Source organism: Jaculus jaculus, chromosome 8 (genome assembly GCF_020740685.1).
Source record: "Jaculus jaculus isolate mJacJac1 chromosome 8, mJacJac1.mat.Y.cur, whole genome shotgun sequence".
NCBI lineage: Eukaryota > Metazoa > Chordata > Mammalia > Rodentia > Dipodidae > Jaculus > Jaculus jaculus.
This window is the reverse complement of record NC_059109.1, coordinates 129,235,919-129,258,959: the sequence shown is the minus strand read 5'-3', so window position 1 is coordinate 129,258,959 and position 23,041 is coordinate 129,235,919. Positions and strand designations below refer to the sequence as shown.

The following is a 23,041-nucleotide window of genomic DNA, read 5'->3' as shown; positions in this document are numbered from 1 at the left end:
CACAGCCCTGGGATCTCCCTCCACCCCGGCTTCCAGTCCTCTGCCGCCGAAAGGTCTCGCTCAGGGTCAGCTCCTTCCAACCTCTCGGTCTGCGGTTCCCCTGTCCCTTCCCCCAGGTTGCGAGGCCATCATTTCTCTCCAAGTCTCGGTGGAATGTCAACCCTCCCCAGGACTCTGGAGGCCTGGGTGGGAGCTCCGCCTGCCTCTCAGCCTCCCCAGCCCTCATTCCATCCTGGCACTTCTGCAGGAAAGAAAGCAGCGTGTTTATTTAATGACTTGTTTGTGTTCTGTCTCCCCCACTCGAACATAAAACCCATGAGTGTAGTGACTGTTCACAGGGCCTCACACAGCCAGGCTCTTGGTGTCCCCCTGACTGACGGACTGCTTTCCTCACTGTGTGTCCCCCTGAGGCCGGCACTACTGTTTCCCCTGGTCGCCAGAGGCATAAACTGGGGCCTGGAGGACGGGAAGGCCTTGCTTGTTGCTGGCACAGGTGAAAGGTGACAGCGCAGGTCTACCTGACTTGCAGCATGAGCAGAGCCATGCTGACCAAGTCTGAGGCATGGACCTCAGGCTCAGCTCTGAGCTCCTGCCCTGGAGGCCCGTCCCATCCCTCAGGGCCTGGATGAAGTCATTCATTGGTCAGGGTCCATACACCTACTGTGTGGGCTGACTATAGGGGAACACAGTAGGCCTTCAGCCAGCTGGTAGCCAGCCCCCCAATGCCACCTCCCTAAATCCCTTCAGGGAGGCCCTCCACAATTTGGTGATTGTTAGAGAACTTTTTTTTTTTTTTCTCTCCTTTTGGGAGGAAAGCTGCAAGTCATTACGGGCTGCTCCCAGCCTGTGGGTCACCATTTCCTGTTTAGAAGAAAGACTCATCTCTCCTTTGGAGTACAGAGCTCCCCCACCCCCAGCCCTGACTCTGGCTGGGCTGAGAACCCCCGAGCAGCGCAGGCCGGACGCCTGCTCAGCTCCCCTCAGGAAGCTGGCACCTTTTGTGTTCAGAAAGGACACTCATTTTCTCCTGGCCCCAGGAGGCCCCCAGAGCTGAAATCACCACAGCCAACTAGCCAGGAGTGAATTACCCCAGCCCAGGTCCTCCCAGCCTCTGAGCAGGAAGTTGAGTGACCCCTACCCTTTGGCCTGGCTTCTCACCCCCTTGGCTCCAGCCAGCCCATTTCCTTGCATCAAAGGCCATTTGGTACCCAGCAGCCAGACAGAGGTGTGGGCCTGCCTGACAGGGAGGCCCTTGGGAACAGGAAGGACATCCTCTTTCAGCTGGGAGACCTGCCACTGCAGAGGCAGGCCACTTGGCCTGGCGAGTTGAGAAGGCTCAGGAACTGCGCAGTCTCCCCAATGCTCACCAAGCCGGAGACTCCCGTCCCAGGGTCCCTGACAGTAGAAGTCAGAAATATCTAAGCCCCAGAAATCCCTGGTCCCTTCCTCCCTTCCAGAACCTTTTATATGACTCACCAAGCAGAGACGTTTTAGTATATAAATTAACCACTTTATTGAATATCAATAAACTGTACAAATAACTATACAAAATGTTTCAATACAAAATGTTGTTTACAATATAAATACCAGTGTACCTTTAAAAATGTAAACATCTTCCTCCCAGGCCCGCCTATTGGGCCCCAAAATAGTTCTGGGAGACATATTGGTCAGGCAGAAGCACCCCACTTGGCCCCTAGCAAGGGATGGCCATCAGTCAGTCCCTTGAGTTAAACTGCCACTGAACACGTGTCCGGAAGACAAGATTCTCGAATAGTGGCCCAGGCCCAGGGGCACCTGGAGGTCTAGACACACCCCATGTCTGTCCAGCGACCAGCTTGAAAGGTCCCATGCACACATCTGGGGAGGGCTTATTGCATAGCTTTTCACACCTCCAGGAAAGCGACCTGAAGGTTTCTGGGGTGGGGGGTCCCGTGAGTGGGAGGGGGCATCCCAGTCAGTGGGTTGGCTTTTGTCCTGTGGCTCAGGCAGTGGTACCCAACTCTGGATACACACACCCACAGAGGCCTGGGGGGGAGGGTGCTCCCGAGCTGGCTGCTGGGAGGAATCCAAGGCAGAAGGCCCTGCGTACACTGTCTGCAGAAATAGGCACCTGAACAGCCGTGGAGCGAAGGAGAACCGGAAGTGGCCTCGGCAGAGTCCAGGACCCAAGCAGCCAGACACCGGGGCTCGGGAGGACGGGTCCTTCCTTAGGGAGCCAGGAAGCGCTGGGAGGGAAACGGGGGTGGCAGGGTCAGCGCGGGCCCCCGGAGCAGCCGGACTCTTGGTGCTTGTGGAGCAGGGACATCCGGGAGAAGGTCCGGGCACACGCCTGGCACTGGTACTTCTTTACGTCGGAGTGGGTCTGCAGGTGGGCGCGCAGGTTGGAGCGGTCAGCAAAGGCACGGCTGCAGTGGGAGCAGGAAAAGGGCTTCTCGCCTGCGGAGAGACTCGGGTGGTGAGCTCGGGAGGCTGCGACAAGGAAACGCCACCCTGCCCAGCCTCTGGAGCCCACGTAGCCAGGCCTTGGCAAACCAGGCAGCTTTGCTGCTCCCCGTGTCAGTGGCTACAGGGGCTTTCAAAGCCTCTGCCTGCTCCCCCAAGTCACAGGGGCAGTAACAGTCCTCCCCGTGCCACAGGTGCCTGTCACTTGACCCTTCTGTGGCCCTCATGTTACAGATGGGAAAACAGGCAGAGGCAGCAGGTTCAGGGTCACCCAACAGCCTCCCTAGCCTTTGACTTTAAACCACTGCACATACTGTGGTGTGGCCACATTATCAGTCCTGGAGTCCTTCCTTGATTTACTTTGTCTGGGACAGAGCTTAAGAGGTGGCCTGGCGAGGCCTCCCCACCCCCATCCCAGAGCTGGCCAGGCCTCTCCTCCTCTGCCACCAGCCCGTCTGTCCCCATCAGACCAGTTTCATGAGGGGAGGAGCATCTCCTGAGCTCACTCTGGGCCACAGCCCAGGGCCTGGGACCCCAAGGAGACAACAGACACTCGAGACCCTGGCAGCATCTAACCTGGCCAGGGCTGTGTCAAGAAGTCTTGCACGTACGCTGTGTGTACAGTAAGTGCTCAATAAGGGCTTGGAGGACAAACAAGCCTGCTCTACGAAATAAAAAGGAGCTGGGTGTGGTGCCTCATGCTAGGAATCCCCACACTCAAGGGGCTGAAGGAGAGTAATCAGCTCAGGTTTGAGGCTAGCCTGGCCTCCACAGTGAGACACTGTCTCAAACCAATAGGTGAGTCAAACACGTGCGGCTCTCCTACTAGATGCCAAGCACGCTCCCGTAGCGCTGCACAATCTCATCCTTCCTTCCTCTTCCCACCTCAGCCTGCGAGCTTACAGAGCACCACCCTTTTGGTAAAAGCCAAGTGCTGGAATTTATGAAAAGCTGGGAAGCGAATGATTCCATCAACTCTTGGTGAGAGGTGGAATGGAGTGGAGGGGTCCCAGGAGGGTTCTGCCACAACCACCCAGCAGGGAGTCACAGAGCCACAGCAGGCTCCATCTCAGGGCGTATAGATACATGGAAATCCGCCACGTGGCAGGGCAGGGAGTCCTGGTCCCTAGGGAAGGACGCCTCCAGACCTAAGGGGCTCCCGAAGAAGCTCCTCCACACTTCCCTGCTACCAAGCACCTATGCAGACCTAAGAGGAGAATCTGGGTCTATCTACCAGGTGGGGGTGATGACACCCACCCAAAGGCCAGGTGAAGCTCAGCCTACCACATTGTGATCAGAAGTAAACCGGAATACAAGAAGCAGGCATTATAGGACAAGATTGGGAGGCTGTGGATACAGGAAGAAAGGGAAGGAAGCATATCGCCTCCCCCCTCCTCACATGCCCCCATTCCCCAGACGACCGTGTTATGGTGCTCCTGGCAAGTGTGAAATCGGCACCAGGCTGGCGGGGACAAAGGCCGCCGAGGGGGGCACTGTACATGCGATACCCCCTGGATTAAAGGGGCCTGCCTCACCATGGGCCAGCAGCTGCGGCTGTAACAGGTGCTGGGCACCGCTGCCCCATGCACCTGCTCCACCCGTCCTGGCCCTACCCCCTGGGCCACCATTAAGACACACAATGGGAGCTCAGGAGGACAGGGTGGTGCATTTCAACAGGGTTTTGTCTGAGCCATGCCTTTACATTAAAATAAGGCCCATCCAAATGGAGGGCAGCCCCAGCACCCTGGAGCTTCAATCCTCCACAAGAAGAGCCCCTTAGCTGGGCAGCCAGAGGAATGGGCTGGGTAGCCTTAGTCACATAATAATGATGCCACCCCCCCCCCCCCACACCTCACTGGCCCTTGCTGCTCAGGGTTGCCCAAGACAGTAAAAAAATGCACAATTCAGCCTCCAACTGACTAGCCTCACCCCAAGGCCTGGTCATGACCCTTGACTCCTCAGCACTCTCTCCACGCATCACCCCTAAACAGCAGCCTCCGCCGTCCAAACTCTACACAGGGTGCCTGCCACCTCTCCTTCGTTTCCAGAAACTTTCCAACAGCCACTCCATGGAGCATGTGCTGTTATAATCCACTCAGAGATTAAATCACTTGCCCAAGGTCCCACAGTACAGAAACAAAACAAGGATCATCTGCGTTTTATTTCCAAGAGCTTCTCCCCGCACCAAACGTTGCTTTCACATGCACTTGCACTAAACCAAACCGAAACCCCCACGAGGTGATCGGACACACTTTAGAAGTGGGGAAACTGAGCCTCAGAGCGTGAAGTTCTCAGCTGAGGATTCAGGGCCAGATAGTCTGACAACACCCTGTTTAGCTGGTGAGAGCCTGGGAAGTTAAGTCTGTCTTGCTTGGCTAATGAATGTATCTGCCAAACATCTCCAAGGGGCCAAGTCCCTGAACCTCAAGTGGAAGTCTGGAGAACAAGAACTGCATGGCCAGTTCTAGGGGACACTCACCAGTGTGGGTGCGGACGTGACCCTGCAGCAGCCAGGGTCTGGAGAAGGCCTTCCCGCAGGTCCCGCAGACACAGGGCAGCGTGTGGCTGCGGATGTGCATCTTGAGGGCACCCAGGCTGAGGTACTCCTTGTTACAGTACTTGCAGTTGAAGGCCTTGCGAGACTGGGGGTCCTTGGCCACCGAGAGCCGGGCCAGCTGCTTGGGCAATTGGCCCAAGGTGGGGAAAACAGCGAAAGCTTCGGCCTCCAGGGAAGAGGCTGAAGAGAAGGAGGAAGGGGCCGGCGAGGGTGGGCTGGGTGGCTGGGAGCCTTTGCCACTGTCCTCGTCAGACAGGGAGGTCAGCTCTGCCGCCTTGGGGCTCTCCCGGGGCGGAAAGGAGGCCCAGGCAACCGGTTGGACGTGGGGCACCAGGAGCGAGTCCCAGATGAGGGTGGGCAGCGAGGCGGCCGGGTTGAGGACCTCGGGTGGCGGGATGGCCGCCAGCAGGTGGGCCTGGTCATAGGGCTGCTGGAATGTAAACTCTGCGGACAGACGGGATAGAGCTCAGGGTCAGACTGATCCAATCTCGCGCAAGATGAGTCCCAGAGCACCAAGGGGCCAGGGAGCCCAGCGAGCTAGGCTCAGCAGAGGGGCAGAAAGGTTAGGAGCGGGGTGGACCGACTCCTGCCCTCCCTGGGCCCCTCGCCACCCAGCGCCAGGACTGCCTCTCCACGAGGACCCCCCCAAACAGCTGGGGGGACCCCCTCCGCACCGCGCCCCTCCTCCCGCCCCTCCCCCAGCCCTGGACTCCGGACTCTCAGCGGGCACGGCTACACTCGCGGAGCTCCCCGCCCCTCCCGGCCACAGGTCCCCTCCCCGAGCCCACTGGCCGACCACCCAGCCTCCCCCAACCGCCAAGATCCGGGGCTCTGGATCCACCTGCCGCGTCCTCCGCGGAGCCTTCCTCTCACCCATCTCCTTACAACGTCCTTCGATTCTCAGCTAGCTCGGCCCCGGACCTCCTCGGGAGGTTCACCCCCCCAAAAAAAAAATACGCTGCCTACTCCCGTGTCCCCGTCTTACCCCCGCCCCCCAATCCTCCCCGAGGTCCGGCATCCCCTCCACTGACCCAAAGAAGAGTCCTGCAGCTCGCTGTAGTTGGGCTTCCGGCGGGGGTCGGAGGGTTTCCGAACGAGGAAGGAGCGCGGCATGGTGGCCGAGGAAGCCGGTGGGGTCGCCGGGTCGCGCAGAGAGCTCTACCCGCTAGGCCGGACGACGGCGCTGTGAGCCGAAGGGGCGCCGCCAACTCCATTAAATACGCCGACCTGGAGAGGGGGCGTGGCGCTGCGCGCGGGCCCCGCCCCTTTGTCAACGCCGAGCCAATCGCAGGCTCGCCTCCGCCGGAGGTCACGCCCCGAGCAGGTGCGCCCGGGGGGTTGGCGGGGGCCCGCGCGCCGCGTGGCGCTGGGAGCCGACCGCGGGCTCCTCCTCCCTTCCCGGCTGGGAACACAGCGTGGCTGGTCTCCGCAGCTGGCTGGCGGGGGCCCGGCCCGGCCCGGCCCGGCGAGGACGAGGAGGAGGGGGGATCCCCGCCCCCCGCGCCACCCCGAGGGACACCCGGCGCTGCCCGGCTCGGCTACCCTCGTCTGAGCGCCTCTGGTGCCCCCTGGCGGCCGCGCTGTCCGCGGCGGCTTTCGACACCTGACCTGCAGCAGCCTGAGCCTCGGCTTGGGGGGAGGCGAGGACGTGTCCTCGTGTGTGGCTGGCGGGCACAGAGAGGGGACGAGACAGACGCTGGGCTGGGGAGGACGCGAGGAGATGGACAGCCTACCTGGCCGCTGGCGACATAAAATGCTTTTTTTTTTTTTTTTTTTTTTTTTTTGCAATGCAGTCTGGCATAGCAAAAACACACACACACAGAGCATCGGTTGATTCACGTTGCAGATGTTTTCCGAGCTCCCTGGACGATCTGGGGGCTCGGAGTTCCTGGAGCTGGCGGTGGGGGAGGCAGCCGAAGTAAGCACGATTATAATGCAAAGGGAAGTGCCCTTTGATGGAGAGGTGCTGGGGAAGACGCTGGACGCTGTGACAGTCGAGAGAAAAGAGGCGGGTCACCTGACGGGGTCGTGGGCGACTTCCCAGAGGAAGTGCCACACCGAGGGGAAGACCCGAGGGAAGAAATCAGTAACGACCACAGAGCCTCGGAGAGCAGCTCGGGCGGCGGGGGGCGGGGAGGAGGTGGCGTGGGCAGGCCCGGAGAGAGAGGATTTGCGGTGGGGGACTTTGGACTTTGTTTCAAGGGCACTGGGGACCCACGGAAGGGTTTCACCTGTTTAGAAACCCCACTTCGGGCAGGTGGGAGAGAGAAGCAGCGAAGGGCAGGGCTGTGGCCCAGATCTTCACTGAGAACAGTGTGTCCTGTGTTGGAAGAGTCGCAGGTGTCGTGGGCGGGTGGGTCCAGGGAGGCCTGCCAGGCCCCAGAGTGACCACAGAAGTCAAGCCCACAAAACTGGATTTCATCTGCAACTGGGGGACTGTCAAAACCTCTGCGTCCCACTGACCAAAAAGAGCACCTGCGGGACTTATTGTCAGTCTTGGTCACTAGGTGCTGGGGAGAACAGCAGTGAGTAAAAAATCACCCTGTCCACAATCTAGCCGGTGAGTGGGTGGTCAGACCACAGGTGGCTGATAGAACTGATAGAACATGCTACCCTCCAGGTCAATTTAGTTCAATCATGGGTTTCCATCAGAGGGCCCCCTCAGAATCTTCCCATATCCCCTTCTCCCAAGTAAAAGCCGAAGTCCTTGCTTGCCAACTGTCCTTGCCCCCACTCCCCCACGGCGTGATGACACCTCCATTTCCTCTAGATTCCTCCAGCGCCACAGTCCCTTCCCACCACAGGACCATGGCACCTGCCCTCCATCTTCCTCTCCCCTTAAGCCGCTCTCCTAGATCTTCACCTGGCTCCTTTTCATCCTTTGTTGCAGCGGTAATTTCACGGACCCCTCGGCCTCATTAGAGAAGGGAGAAATGCAAATGAAAGCCCCAGGGACACGCCATTTCACACCTGCCAGAGGGGTCCAAAAAGAAAAGCCTGGTGACTGTCAAGTGCTAATGAGGATGTGAGGAACGGGGAGAGTGTGAATGGGTGAAGGCGCAAGGCCACTTGGCTGTGGCGTGACTAAGCTACCAACAGGTGACTCTGCTTTCAGTCCGTCTGTTCTTCCCAGGCTGACGGCCGCCCAGGGGTGCTCGGCCTGGTGCACGTTAGTTGTCCCCTGAGAGCTTCTAAAAACATGAAGTCTGCCTCCCCTCCCCACCCACAGAGGCATCCTGATTTAATTATCTGGGGTGGGGATGCTTCCGCATTAACAACAACAAAAAAAAAGCTGGGTGTGGTGGCACACGCCTTTAATCTCAGCACTGGGGAGGCAGAGGTAGGAGGATCATCATGAGTTCTAGGTCACCCTGAGACTCCATAGTGAATTCCAGGTCAGCCTGGGCCACAGGGAGACCCTACCTCGGAAAAACAACAACAACAACAACAAAAAAAAAGGACGGGCTTAGTGGCACAAGCCTTTAATCCCAGCACTGGAAAGGCAGAGGTAGAACAACCACCTTGAAACTACATAGTAAATTCTAGGTCAGCCAGGGCTAGAGGGAGACCCTACCTCAAAAAACAAACAACAAGCCGGGCGTGGTGGTGCACTCCTTTATTCCCAGCACTGGGGAGGCAGAGATAGGAGGATTGGGAAGAGTTTGAGGCCACACTGCGATTACATAGTGAATTCCAGGTCAGTCTGGACCACAGTGAGACCCTACCTTGAAAAACCAAAAATAAATAAATAATTTTAAAAAAAACAAAGTGGTACATGTATCTGGAGTTCGTTTGCATGGCTGGAGGCCCTGGAGTGTCCATTCTGTCTCTTTATATCTCTCTGCTTTCAAATAAATATTGAATAAAAAAATTTAGGAGCTGGGCGTGGTGGCGCATGCCTTTAATCCCAGCACTAGGGAGGCAGAAGTAGGAACATTGCTGCGAGTTCGAGGCCACACAGACTACAGAGTGAATTTCAGGTTAGCCTCGGCTAGAATGAAACCCTACCTTGTAAAACCAAAAATAATAATAATAATAAAAAAGGGAATAAATAGCAGGGCATGGTGGTGGCGCACACTTTTATTCCCAGCACTTGGGAGGCAGAGGTAGGAGGATCGATATGAGTTTCAAGTCAGCCTGACACTACATTGTGAACTCTAAGTCAGCCTGAGCTAGAGCAAGACCCTACCTTAAAAACAAAAACATTATTATTGCACACAAAACATTTAACATCAAGGAAGCCCCAGGTCTGATTTCCAACACCACCAAAAAAAAAAAGAGAGAGAGAGAAAAGTCACCCCTTCAAGGTAGCTTAGCCCAATGGGCTCAGCGCCACCTCAGCAACCCCTTTCCACACCAGGGAGTAAGGAGGTAGCCCAGTTTTTTTTTTCCGCTGAATGACTGTTTCCAGCTCCACCTCTTCTGGGTGAAGACCCCAGCTTCTCGGAGCTACTTTCCTCCACTGTGAAAACGAAGCCTGTAACCCCAGCACTTAGGAGTGAAGGCAGGACCCAAGAGGTCCAGGCTAGTTGACTGTTGGTGGTTTAGTTGTGATCACAGCTGCGTCCCAGAGTTCAAGGCTACAGCAGCAAGTTCCAGGTCAGGTTGCATGAGACCCTGCCCTGGAGATGGTAGACAGGTAAGCCCAGAGCCTCCACCTGTTGAAAGCATTTCTTACTCTTTTTCCTCACATTTGGGGCACCTGAGCCAGGCAAAGCAGCCTTCTCCCATGCGGGCTGAGATCTGACTGAGTTATTCCGGCAGTACCCCTCTGCTGTTGAGGCTGCCTCACTGGTTCCCTCCCTCTTCCTTGCCAGCTCCAGCCTCAGGTGCATCCCTCTCCCAGGGCTGTGGTCCTCCTCTGCCCTCTGGTGGTCAAAATGGCTCTCTGCGACTGTCACCAGCGCTGTTTGCACTGATAACAGGTGCACCAGCTGCACCTGACTTCTACATTATTTATTTTCTTTACTTTGGGGCATTTTTTTTTTTCTCAAGTCATGGTCACACTCCAACTCAGACTGACCTGGAATTCTTTCTGTAGCTCCAGGCTGCTGTCAAACCCATGGTGATCCTCCTCCCTCAGTCTCTCAGGTGCTGGGATTAAAGGTATGTGTCACCACGCCCAGTTTGCACCGGACTTTTAGATGGGTGCTAGGGATCCGAACTCAGGTTATTATGCTTGAGTTAAGTTATCTCCCCAATGCCCCATCTTTTTACTTATTTTAAGACTGTGTTACCCAGACTTCCCTTTAAATTTCCACTCTCCTGCCTCAGCCTGTCAAATAGCCAAGATTTTAGGCCTTTGGCCCCAGGCCTAACTCCATGAATCTCTGTGTCTTTTATTGTGGGGTTTGGGTTTTTGTTATTTAGCTGTAACAAAAAATATTTTATTTGTATTTATTTATTTGAGAGAGAGACACACACAGAGACAGAAAGAAAGAGAATGGGCGTGCCAGAGTCTCCAGCCACTGCAAACAAACTCCAGATGCATCCGGCTTACATGGGTCCTGGGAAATCAAACCTGAGTCCTTTGGCTTTGTAGGCAAACACCTCAATCATTAAGTCATCTCTCCAGCCCAACTTTTTTTTTTAAAAATATACTTTTAACACTCTTTATTTCATTATTTATTTATTTGAAAGAGAACCAGATAGCAGGGTGTGGTGGTGCACGTCTTTAATCCAGCACTTGGGAGGCAGAGGTAGGAGGATCACTGAGAGTTCAAGGCTACCCTGAGACTACATAATAAATTTCAGGTCAGCTAGAGTGAGACCCTACCTGGAAAAGCCATAAAGAAAAAAGAATGAAAGAGAGGCAGATAGAGGAAGGGAGAATGGGTACACCAGGCCCTCTAGTTACTCGAGGTTTTTTTTTTTTTGGATGAGCTCTAGATATATGCACCACTTTGTGTGTCTGGCTTACATGGGTCTGGGGAATTGAACCTGGGTCCTTTGGCTTTGCAGGCAAATGCCTTAACTTTGAGGGTAGGGTCTCACTCTAGCCCAGGCTGACCTGGAATTCACTATGTAGTCTCAGGGTGGCCTTGAACTCTCAGCTATCCACCTACCTCTGCCTCCCGGGTGCTGGGATTAAAGGCGTGCACCACCACGCCCGGCTGTAACGCTCTTCTTGCCTCAACTTCTCAAGTGTTAGGATTACAGGTTTGCACACCTAGCACCTGATTTATTTTGTTTATTTGTTTTGGGTACTTGGAATTGAACTCCAGGCTTCATTAACATGACCTATACCACCAAACTTCACCTCCAGCCCTCCCTTAGGACTCTGTTAGGCTGCAGGATGTTTTTTGTTCAAGGTAGAGTCTCCCTCTAGCCCAGGCTGACCTGGAATTCACTATGGAATCTCAGGGTGGCCTCGAACTCATATCAATGCTCCTACCTCTGCCTCTCGAGTGCTGGGATTAAAGGCATGCACCACCATGCCTGGCCTAGGATTTTTTTAAATCATTTTTTAAATACTTCTGTTGTTTTTAATCTTTTTTTTTCTTTTTCTTTTTAGTACTGGGGATTGAACCAAGAATCTCACACATGGTAAACAAATGATTTGCCACTGAGCCGTATCCCCAGTGCTTTCTTTTTCTTTTCTTTCAATTTTTATTTGTTTGCACACACATGTACATTTGTATGTGGACAGGGAGAATGCCAGGGCTTCTTGAAAACAAATGCCATACCCTTGTGTCACTTTTTTAGCACTTAATTTAATTAATTTTCTTTTTCGAGGTAGGGTCTCACTCTAGCCCAGGCTGATGTGAAATTCACTATGTAGTCTCAGGATAGCCTTGAAATCATAGCAATCCTCCTACTTCCGCCTCCAGAGTGCTGGGATTAAAAAAGTGTCACCACGTCCAGCTTTAAATATATGGATATATAATATTGCTGTGGTGCCGGGTGTGGTGGCGCATGCCTTTAATCCCAGCACTTGTGAGGCAGAGGTAGGTGGATTGCTGTGAGTTAGGGGCCGCCCTTGAGACTACATAGTGAGTTCCAGGTCAGCCTGGACTAGAGTGAGACCCTACCTCAAAAAACAATATTGCTGTGAATTCCAGGTTAGCCTGAGCTAGAGCAAGACCCTGCTTCAAAGTATATATATATATGTTATTGAGAGAGAGAAATGGGCATGCCAGGGCCTCTATCCACTGCAAACAAACTCCAGATGCATGTGCTATCTTGTGCATCTGGCTTTATGTGGGTCCTAGAGAATAAATAAAACTCAGATCTTTAGGCTTTGCAGGCAAACGCCTTAACTGCTGAGCCATCTCTCCAACCCCCTCCCTTTTCTTTGAAGACTGGGCTGACGTGGAACTCACTTGTAAAAGGTGTGTGCCACAATGCCCAACTTGATCACAATTTTTTTAAAAAACATATTTTACTTATTTATGGATGAGAGAAAGAGCCTGATAGAGAGAGAATGGGCATGTCAGGGCCTCCAGCCAATGCAGATGAACTCCAGATGCATGTGCCACCTTGTGCATCTGGCTTATGTAGGGCCTGGAGAATCAAACCTGGGTACTTAGGCTTCACAGGCAAGTGCCTTAACCATTAAGCCATCTCTCCAGCCACAACTTTTTTTTTTGGGGGGGGGGTTCAAGATAGGGTCTCACTCTAACCCAGGTTGACTTTGGAATTCACTCTGATGGCTTAGCAGTTAAGCGCTTGTCTGCGAAGCCTAAGGACCCCAGTTCGAGGCTCTATTCCCCAGGACCCACGTTAGCCAGATGCACAAGGGGCCGCATGCATCTGGAGTTCGTTTGCAGTGGCTGGAAGCCCTGGCGCGCCCATCATCTCCCCCCCCACTCCCCCCTCTCTGTCACTCTCAAATAAATGAATAAATAAAAATGAACAATAAAGGCCTGTGCCAGCATGCCTGGCTATGTAGCTCTTTTGGTGAATGACTTTGTACTGCCCACCCCAAAGTGATATTGATACATTTGTCTCAATGTCCTCCAGAAGAGGTTGTTACGGTAGCACCTTCTTTCAAAATTTAGCCGAAACAAGTTATTGTCTAACTTTTTGTTGTTGTTGTTGTTTTGAGGTAGGGTCTCACTCTGGCCCAGGCTGACCTGGAATTCCCTATGGAGTCTCAAGGTGGCCTCGAACTCATGGCAATCCTCCTACCTCTGCCTCCCAAGTGATGGGATTAAAGGCGTGCACCACCACGCCTGGTTAATTTTTTTTTTTTTTTAATTCTTGTCCAGCTGATAAGGACAATCTGTTTTCCTCTTTCCAATTTCTCATTCTCAAGAACTGTCTGTTTTCCCAGAGCAGTTTTTATATATTCTAAAAACCACTTCCGTTTCAGTGTATTCTAAACTGTTTGGCAAGTCCTGTTGGTCTCCAAGTTGATGAACTTCTTTTTTTTTTCCCCTCTTTTGGGGAACTGGGATTTGAACTGAGACTGGGGTTACAAGCCTAAACCAGCAGGACTAACTATGAACTTCTAGTTTCCAAAATCCCCATTTATTTGGCTAACTGGCCTCTAGATGATTAGCTCGTGAGTCAGAGAGGAAGTCAGTGAGAAGGGAAGAGCTACCCTTGACTGGAAGGACATATTTATTGTCTCTGGAACTTTCAGGGACTGAGTCAAGCCTCAACTTCCCCCTTCATCCTAGATTGAGAGAACAGTCTGTCCTCCAGTGTCTCACACTTGCCTTGCCCAGCAGCCTCTGGCCAGGGATACAAACTGCTCCCAAGGGAGGCTTTGGGGTCAGGGTCCATGTGCTTTGGGCCTGGCCCAGAGCAAGGAGAGCCAAGATAAGATGGATCAGCCATTCCCATTCCCTGTTTCTCAGCACCTGCTATGTGGAGGAGGCCCATTCTCGGCAGGTTCCTAGAACATTCTAGAGAAGTTCCAGGGGGATCAGTTACCGCAGGACAGAGCCACCTGCCAAACAGGAGGAAGCTCAGCCAGGACGTCATCCCAGTAGGCCACAGGCCGCATGAGTATCAGGATAGCCCAACATGTTTGTAGATGACGTCATGTCGTACTGGCAGACTGTTGGATGTCCCGGAGGAGTGTCCAATAATGAGTTTAGATATAATGAATATGCAAGTATCAAAGTTCACTTAAAGACAAAAGGAGGACTGAGGAGATGGCTTGGCGGTTAAGGCACTTGCCTGAGAAGCCTAAGGACCCAGGTTGGATTCCCCAGTACCCATGTAAGCCAGATGTACAAGGTGGCACATACATCTGGAGTTTGTTTGCAGCAGCTAGAGGTCTTGGTGTGGCCATTCCCTCTCAAATAAATAAATAATTTTTTTTTTTTTGTTTTTTTTGTTTTTCGAGGTAGGGTCTCACTCTGGTCCAGGCTGACCTGGAATTAACTCTGTAGTCTCAGGGTGGCCTTGAACTCACGGCGATACTCCTACCTCTGCCTCCCAAGTGCTGGGATTAAAGGCGTGCGCCACCACGCCCGGCTTTTTTTTTTTCATTTTTAAGTACTTTATTTGCAAGCCGAGAGAGGGGAAAAAAGAGATAAAGAAGGAGAGAAATGGGCACATCCCAATTGCTTTTTTCAAGATAGGGTCTCACATTAGCCCAGGCTGACCTAAAGCTTACTCTGTAGTCCCAGACTGGCCTCAGACTCAAGGCACTCCTCCTACCTCTGCTTCCCAACTGCTGGGATTAAAGGCACATACCTAACACACACACACACACACACACACACACATATGTTTTTCAAGGTAGGGTCTCACTCTAGCTCAGGCTGACCTGGAATTCACTATATAGTCTCAGGATGGCCTTGAACTCACGGTGATCCTCCTACCTCTGCCTCCCAAGTACTGGGAAAATATTTTTTTAAGAGGAGAAGGACTGGGGAGATAACTTAGCAATTCAAGGCACTTGCTTATAAAACCTACCAGCCCTGGTTCAATTCCCCACTATCCACATAAAGCCAGATGCACAAAGTGACACATGCATCTGGAGTTTAAGGTGGCAAGAGACCCTGGTGTGCCCATTCTCTTTTTGTTTCTCTCTATATATATCTTCTTGCAAATAAATAAGTAAATTATTTTTTTTCTTTTTTTGGTTTTTCGAGGTAGGGTCTTAATCTATCTCAGACTGACTTGGAATTTAGTATGTAGTGTTAGGGTGGCCTTGAACTCACAGCAATCCTCCTGCCTCTCCCTCCCAAGTGCTCAGATTAAAGCTATGTGTCACCATGCCTGGCTTAAATAAATAAATTTTTAAAAATTAAAAAAAAATTATTTTAGTTTTTCGAGGTATAGGGTTTCGCTCTAGGCCAGGCTGACGTGGAATTCACCGTGTAGTCTCAGGGTGGCCTCCAACTCAGGGCAATCCCCCTACCTCTGCCTCCTGAGCACTGGGATTAAAGGCGTGCACCGCCACACCCAACTCACAGTGTTAATTTTTAAGAGGATAACAGAAGTCCATCCCAGAGTGCTTGTTAAATAAGTAACAATTGATGAATGGAATTTTTATCTTTTATTTATTTATTATTACATATGGACACATTTTGAATGTAAGCATCACATGTTGGTATCATCCTTTCCCTCCTCCCTGCCCCTTTTCTGAAGAGGTCTTCCTCATTGGGGATGCAGGTCAACCCCATGGGATTTTGGGTCATGCATTATGGGATCACCAGTCAATTATGGGGGAGAGGCAATGTCTGTGCAAAATGGATGTAATCTTTTTAATTTTTTTAAATTTTATTGTTTTGTGTTTTTCAGGTAGGGTCTTGCTCTAGCCCAGGCTGACCTGGAATTCACTGTGTAGTCTCATGGTGGCCTTGAACTTACGCGATCTTCCTACCTCTGCCTCCCAAGTGCTGGGATCAAAGGTGTGGACCACCACGCCCAGCACCCAGGCCAATTTCTATCTGGATGATTGCATTGTAAGCAGTCCTACCCTTCCTTTGGCTCTTACATTCTTTCCATAACCTCTTCCACGATGGACCCTGAACCTTAGAAGGTGTGATAGAGATGTTTCAGTAATGAACACTCCTCTGTCACTTCTCAGAACTATGGTGCCCTTTAGGTCATCCCAATGGTCACCACCATCTGAAAAGAGAAGCTTCTCTAACCAAAAGTGAGAGTAGCATTAATATATGGTGTGAACATTAAGTAAAGTGCTTACAGGGCAGTTTGGTGAGCATAATACATGCATTTAGCCAGACAAGAGCAGGTGTTACACTCCTAAGGCTCATGACCTCCCCCCACGATAGGCTTTTGGTTAGGTTTTCAGTACCAGGCATGTATTCCCTCCCATAGAATGGCCCTCTAGTCCAGTTAGAGAGCAGTTGTTTTCCTCTGTAGCAGACATGTCACTACTACACCCTTTCGGTCACTTAGCCTAGCTGGCCAATCTTAAAGCCTGCAGTTTCACAACTTTTTTTTTTTTTTTTTTTTTTTTTTTTTTTTTTTGCCTGGCTTAAGACACTTTTCTTTTTTTCTTTTTGGTTTTCCAAGGTAGGATTTCACTCTAGCTCAGGCTGACCTAGAATTCACTCTGTAGTCTCAGGGTGGCCTCAAACTCACGGTGATCCTCCTACCTCTGCCTCCCGAGTTCTGGGATTAAAGGCATGTGCCACCATGCCAGGCTCACAACATTTTTAAAAAGATTTAAAAACAGAACTGTCGGGCAAATCCTGGAGGCTGAGGAGACCTTTGCGAGAGCCCTCAGAACCTTCTGAGGAGGGCAGTAGACCGGGTGGGGAGGAGTAAGCTTTTTCTGAGGAATGCAAACATTTTACTTATATATGTTTATATCACCATTTCAAGTGATAGGTTTTTTCAAAACCTATCTTATTTACTTACCTATTAGCAAGAGAGAACGAGGCAGATAGATGAGACAGAGAGAGAGAGAGAATGGGCATGCCAGGGCCTCCAGACACTGAAAACTAACTTCAGATGTATGCGTCACCTTGTACATTTAGTGCTATATGGGTACTAGGAAACTGAACCAGCACCCTTAGGCTCTGCAGGCAAGCACCTTAGTGGATGAGCCAGCTCTCCAGCCCTCAAGTGGTATACCTTCTTTTCCTTAGTGTTATTATTGTTATTTTGTTTTTCTTTTCAATGTAGGGTCTTGCTGTAGCCCAGGCTGACCTGGAACTCCCTATGTAGTCTCAGGGTGGCCTTGAACTCACAGTGATCCTCCTACCTCTGCCTCTTGAGCGCTGGGATTAAAAGTGTGCACCACCATGCCTGGTTTGTTTCTTGTTTTTACTAAGTAGAAAGTTGTATGGCTACATCATATGTTAGTACCATCAAAGTGATACTCTTTTTTTTTTTTTTTAAATTTTGAGGCAAGACCAATAGACTTGTCTTTTTTATGCAAGAGAGAGAGAAAAAGAGAGAGAATTGGCACACCAGGGCCTCCAACCACTGTAATAAAACTCCAGACACGTGTGCCATCTTGTGTGTATGTGTGACCTTGAACACTTGCATTATGTTTGTGCATCTGGCTTACATGGGACATAGAGGGTTGAACATGGTTCTTAGGCTTCAAAGGTAAGTGCCTTAACCGCTAAGCCATCTCTCCAGTCTCTTGAAATGCTTTTAAAAAATACTTTTAAATTTTTGTATTGTTTTATTTTTATTTATTTGAGAGACAGAAAGAGGCAGAGAAAGAGAGAAAAATAATGGGTATACCAGGACCTGTGGCTGCTGTAAACAAATTCTAGATGCATGTGCTACCTTGTGCATATAGCTTATGCAGGACCTGGAGAATTGAACCTGGGTCCTTAGGTTTCATAGACAAGTGCCTTAACCACTAAGCCATCTCTCCAGCCCCTAAAATACTATTTATTTATTTGAGAGAGGGAGAGAGAGAGTGAAATAGAGAGACAGAGAGAGAATAGGTGTGCCAGGGCCTCCAGCCACTGCAAAGGAACTCCAGACACATGCACCACTTTGTGCATTTGGCTGACATGAGTCCTGGGGAATAATCTGGGTCCTTTGGCTTTGTAGACAAGTGCCTTAACCACTAAGCCATCTCTCCAGCCCTTAAATACTTTTTAAATTGGTTACTTTATTTGCACATGTTGCAAACTGGCTGATAGCACCTTGGAGAAAAGGAAGGTGTCCCAGCTCTAGTGGAGCATGTACCTGCAGGATACGACCTCCCACCTGTGTCAACTGGGAGGGCCCAGAGAGGCCACCTGGATGTCGCTAAGGTACACAGTGCCCTTCCCCCAGTCAAGCTGGGGACAATTGCATGGCGGCCTCTTGGTACTGGCTCCCGCATGCTATCTCCAACCAACCCGAAGATGCTCACACCTGGGCCGCCTGGTCCTCAGCCTGGGTGGGTACAACCCTCCCCAATGTTCCTAACAGAAGGCTGAATCTTTCCAGGGGTTTCTTTCTCCCCCTCAGACAACCAGCTTTCCAACCTTTAGACTGTTGCACAGTTCTGAGCCACAGAGGATATGAGCTACTAGCAAGGAGGAGATGCCAGGAGGAGCCAGAGCTCAGCATGTCACTCACAGGGTCGTGGTCAATCCCCAGACTCCTCTCCTCACCACCACCCCGCCCAAAAGACGACAAAGTTGAGCAGCGTGTGGTCGCTCACCTATATAATCCCACCATGTACATGCAGGAGCATCAGAAGTTCAAGGTCATCCTTAGGTTCATAGTCATATGAGGCTAATCCTGGCTACATGAAACTTTGTCTCTGGGGGAAAAAAAAAAACCAGAAAGAAGGAAATTAGGGCTGGAGAGATAGCTTAGCAGTTAAGGCGCTTGCCAACAAAGCGAAAGAACCCAGGTTCGATTCCCTAGGACCCATATAAAGCCAGATGCACAAGGGGACGCATGCATCTGGAGTTTGTTTGCAAGTGGCTGGAGGCCCTGGTGTGCCCATTCTCTCATTATCTGTCTCTCTCTCTCTCTCTCTCTCTCCCTCTGTCTCTTTTTCTTCTCTATCAAATAAATAGATGAAATTTAAAAATTGTAAAAAGAGCCAGGTGCATGCCTTTAATCCTAGCATTTGGGAAGCAGAGGTAGGAGGATCACTGTGAGTTTGAGGCCACTCTGAGACTACATAATGAATTCCAGGTCAATCCTGGGCTAGAGTGAGAACCTACCTTAAAAAATAACAACAAGGGCTGGCTTAGTGGTTAAGCACTCACCTGTGAAGCCTAAGGACCCCAGTTCAAAGCTCGATTCCCCAGGACCCACATTGGCCAGATGCACAAGGGGGCGGACGCGTCTGGAGTTCATTTGCAGTGGCTGGAAGCCCTGGCATGCCCATTCTCTCCCTCTCTCTCTGTCTCTTTCTCTCCCTCTCTCTCTCTGCCTCTTTCTCTGTCACTCTCAAATAAATAAAAATGAACAAAAAAATTTTTTTAAAAAGAAAAATAACAACAAAAAAAATTTTTAAGGGCTGAGGAAATGGCTTAGTGGTTAAGGCACTTGCCTGTGAAGCCTAAAGACCCAGATCTGATTCCTCAGGACCCATGTAAGCTGCACAAGGTGGCACATGCATCTGGAGTTCGTTTGCAGTGACTGGAGGCCCTGACACACCCATTCTCTCTCTCTCTCTCTGTCAAATAAATAAATAAAAATAAAATATTTTTTTAAAAATTTAAATAAATTATAAAATCTGAGCTGGAGATATGCAGGCACATGCCTGCAAAGCCTAACAACCAGGGTTCGATTCCCCAGTATCCACATGAAGTCAGTGGCACATGTATCTGGATTTTATTTGCGGCAGCTAGAGGCCCTAGCATATTCATTCTATCTCTCTCTGCTTGCAAATAAATTAATGAATTTTTGTTGTTGTTGTTGTTCATTTTTTATTTATTTAAGAGTGACAGAGAGAGAGAGTAAAAGAGGCAGATAGAGAGAGAGAGAATGGGCGCGCCAGGGCCTCCTGCCACTGCAAACGAATTCCAGACACGTGCTCCCCCTTGTGCATCTGGCTGACATGGGTCCTGGGAAATCGAGCCTCGAAGAACTGGGGTCCTTAGGCTTCACAGGCAAATGCTTAATCACTAAGCCATCTCTCCAGCCCCTAAGATTTTATTTATTTATTAGAGACAGAGAGAGGGAGAGAGAGAGAGACAGAATGGGTGCACCAGGGCCTCCAGCCACTGCAAATGAACTCCGGACACACGTGTCACCATGTGCATCTCTGGCTTACATGGGACCTGGAGAATCGAATCTGGATCCTTAGGCTTCACAAGCATACGCCTTAACCGCTAAGCCATGTCTCCAGCCCCCCCCCCCACAAATTTCCAAAGGAAAAATAGTGGCTTTGCAAGGGACAACCGTAACACACTGCATTTCAGCCATTCATCACGGGACAAACCGCTCCTAGGACACCACACCCCGTGCGCTTATCCTGCAAGCTGAACTGAGCCCAGAACAGCCCAGTGTCTTCCAAAGAGTCAAGCTCTGAGTAAAGGTGACCAAGGGCAGCCAGGCAGCTCTAGGTCCCACTGGTCATGGGCGTGGCCACGCCTCCACCGTCTCTGGCCAGCCAGGTGGAGGGATCAGTTGGGTTGTCATCCACGTCTTGCGGTCCAGCAACTGTACTCCCATGAGTCCTTGCACACGGGGCTCTGGCCTCACCTTCAGCCCTATCTGCAGGGTGTTTTCCTCGAGTTTCTTAGTCGTCTTCCTGCCTGGATTCCTATGGTCTGGCTGTTGGGGATTCTATGGACAGCAGCTCCCTAAGTGTCTTATGCCTCCCTTGGGCCTGGCCCTCTTATCTCTCTCTCGGGCCCTGCCTCTGGGTATCTTCCTGACCCTCACTGTCCCTCTTCGGGTGTGTGACTCTGGCTATCTCTGCAGACTCTCTTATCTGTCTGGCTCTTAGTCAGCCAGATGCAAAAAGTGGCACATGCATCTGGTATTCATCTGCAGCAACAAGAGACCCAGGTGTGCCCACACACACGCACACAAAATAATTTGTTTAAGTGTTCTAGCCAGGTGTGGTGGCACATTCCTTTAATCCTAATGCTTGGGAGGCAGAGGTAGGAGGACTGCTGTGGGTTTGAGGCCACCCTGAGACTACATAGTGAATTCAAGGTCAGCCTGAGCTAGACTGAGACCCTACCTTGGAAAACCAAAAAAGAAAAGTGTCTTAAGCCAGGCATGGTGGTGCACGCCTTTAATGCCAACACTTTGGAGACATAGGCAGGAGGATCACTGTGATTCCTGAGACTACATAGTGAATTTCAGGCCAGCCTAGGCTAGAGTGAGACCCTACCTACCAAAAAAAAAAAAAAAAAGAAAGACCAGCACTCGGGAGGCAGAGGTAGGAGGATCACTGTGAGTTCGAGGCCACCCTTAGACTACATAGTGAATTCCAGGTTAGCCTGGGCTAGAGCGAGACCCTACCTCGAAAAACCAAAAACGAAAACAAAAAAAGAAAGAAAGAAAAAGTATTTATTTTAGACAGATAGAACAGGGCAGAGAATGGACATGCTGCCAAGGCCCCTTAGCAGTACAAATTAACTCCAGAAACAGATGCCATTTTGTGCATCCAGCTTTATATGCATATTGGGGAGTTGAACGCAGGCCGTCAAGCTTTGCGAGCAAGTGCTATTAACCGCTGAGCTGTCTCCCAACCCCGAGAGGCCTCAGCATGCCTGGTATGCCCATTCTCTTTTTGTCTTCCTCTGACTGCCTCTCTTTCTCTCAACTAAATAAATTAAATTTAAAAAATATTTTTATTGCTGGGCATGGTGGCACACGCCTTTAATCTCAGCATTCAGGAGGCAGAGGTAGGAGGATCGCTATGAATTGAAGGTCAGCCTGGGACTCCAGAATGAGTTCCAGGTTAGCCTGGACTAGAGTGAAACCCTACCTCAGAAAATAATTTTTTAAATATATTTCATCTCTTTATTTATTTATGAGTAGACAGAGTGAGAGATAGAGAGACTGAGTATGAATACACCAGGGCCTTTTGCCACAGTAAACAAACTCCAGATGCCTGTGCCACTTTGTGCAGCTGGCTTTATGGGGATCCTGGGGAATTGAACCTGGACGAGCAGATTTTCCAAACAAGCACCTTTAATGAATAAGCCATCTCCCTAGCCCACATTATTATTACTATTTTTAAAATATTTAATTAATTATTTATTTGAAAGAGAGAAAGGCAGATAGAGAGAATGGGCGCACCAGGGCCTCTAGCCACTGAAAATGAACTCCAGACGAATATGCCACCTTGTGTATCTGACTTATGTGGGTATTGGGGAATCAAACCCGGGTCCTTAGGCTTCGCAGACAAGTGCCTTAACTCCTAAACCACTCTCCAGCCCACTATTTCTTTTTAAGGTAGCATCTCACTCTAGCCCAGGCTGACCTGGAATTCACTCTGTAACAAACAGTCTGAGGCTAGCCTTGAAGTTACAGTTATTCTCCTGCCTCTGCTGGGATTATAGGTGTGTACCTATTGGCCAGCTTTTATTTATTTATTTTTCTTTGAGAGAAACAGGGGGGGAGAGAGAGAGAGAGAGAGAGAGAATGGGCGCGTCAGGGCATCCAATCACTGCAAATGAACTTCAGATGCATGTGCCCCCTTGTGTATCTGGCTTATGTGGGTCCTGGAGAATTGAACCAGGATCCTTTCGCTTTGCAGGCAAATGCCTTGACTGTGAAGCCATCTCTCCAGGCCCATGCCCAGCACTTATTGAATCCTGGCTTTATAAACAAGTGCCTACAACCGCTGAGCCACCTCCCAGCCTCATGTTTGTTTTTATTTTTACTTATTCTTTGTGTGTGTGTGTGTGTGTGTGTGTGTGTGTATGCATGTGACACAGGGTCTCATGTAGCTCAGGCTGACCTCCAACTCCCTAAATAGAAGAGTATAACATTGAACTCTGACCCTCCAGCCTCTGCCTTCTGAGTGCTGGGATTACAGGTGTGGCCCACCATGCCTGGCCTGTTATTTTCTTTGATGTATGTGTGTGTGTGTGTGTGTGTGTGCAGAGGTAATTTCCCTGTGTGCATGCAGAGGCCAGAGGAAGAGGTCAGCTCTCCTCCTGGTCTCTCCTCTGCTTATTTCCCTGAAACAGAGTCCTTCACTGAATCAGGAGTTCCTCATTTTTTGGTTAGACT

General features: G+C 50.7%; 1 protein-coding gene across 1 annotated transcript; it reads right to left on the bottom strand.

The window, feature by feature from the left end:
- Nucleotides 1-1,488: 1,488 nt before the first annotated feature.
- On the bottom strand, nucleotides 1,489-6,169 carry Snai1 (snail family transcriptional repressor 1). The gene is made up of 3 exons (XM_004663869.2): nucleotides 6,031-6,169; nucleotides 4,922-5,443; nucleotides 1,489-2,436 (listed from the first exon to the last, which is right to left on the bottom strand). The coding sequence occupies exons 1-3, from the start codon at nucleotides 6,110-6,112 to the stop codon at nucleotides 2,252-2,254; spliced, it is 789 nt and encodes a 262-aa protein (XP_004663926.1). The 5' UTR covers nucleotides 6,113-6,169; the 3' UTR covers nucleotides 1,489-2,251.
- Between the last annotated feature and the right edge of the window lie 16,872 nt (nucleotides 6,170-23,041).

Coding starts and splice junctions, on each gene's coding strand:
- Snai1 (XM_004663869.2), bottom strand. CDS start 6,112: ATGCCGCGCTCCTTCCTCGTTCGGAAACCCTCCGACCCCCGCCGGAAG. Junction 5,444..6,030: donor GCTGCAGGACTCTTCTTTGG/GTCAGTGGAGGG, acceptor GTCTGTCCGCAG/AGTTTACATTCCAGCAGCCC. Junction 2,437..4,921: donor TCACGTCCGCACCCACACTG/GTGAGTGTCCCC, acceptor GTCTCTCCGCAG/GCGAGAAGCCCTTTTCCTGC.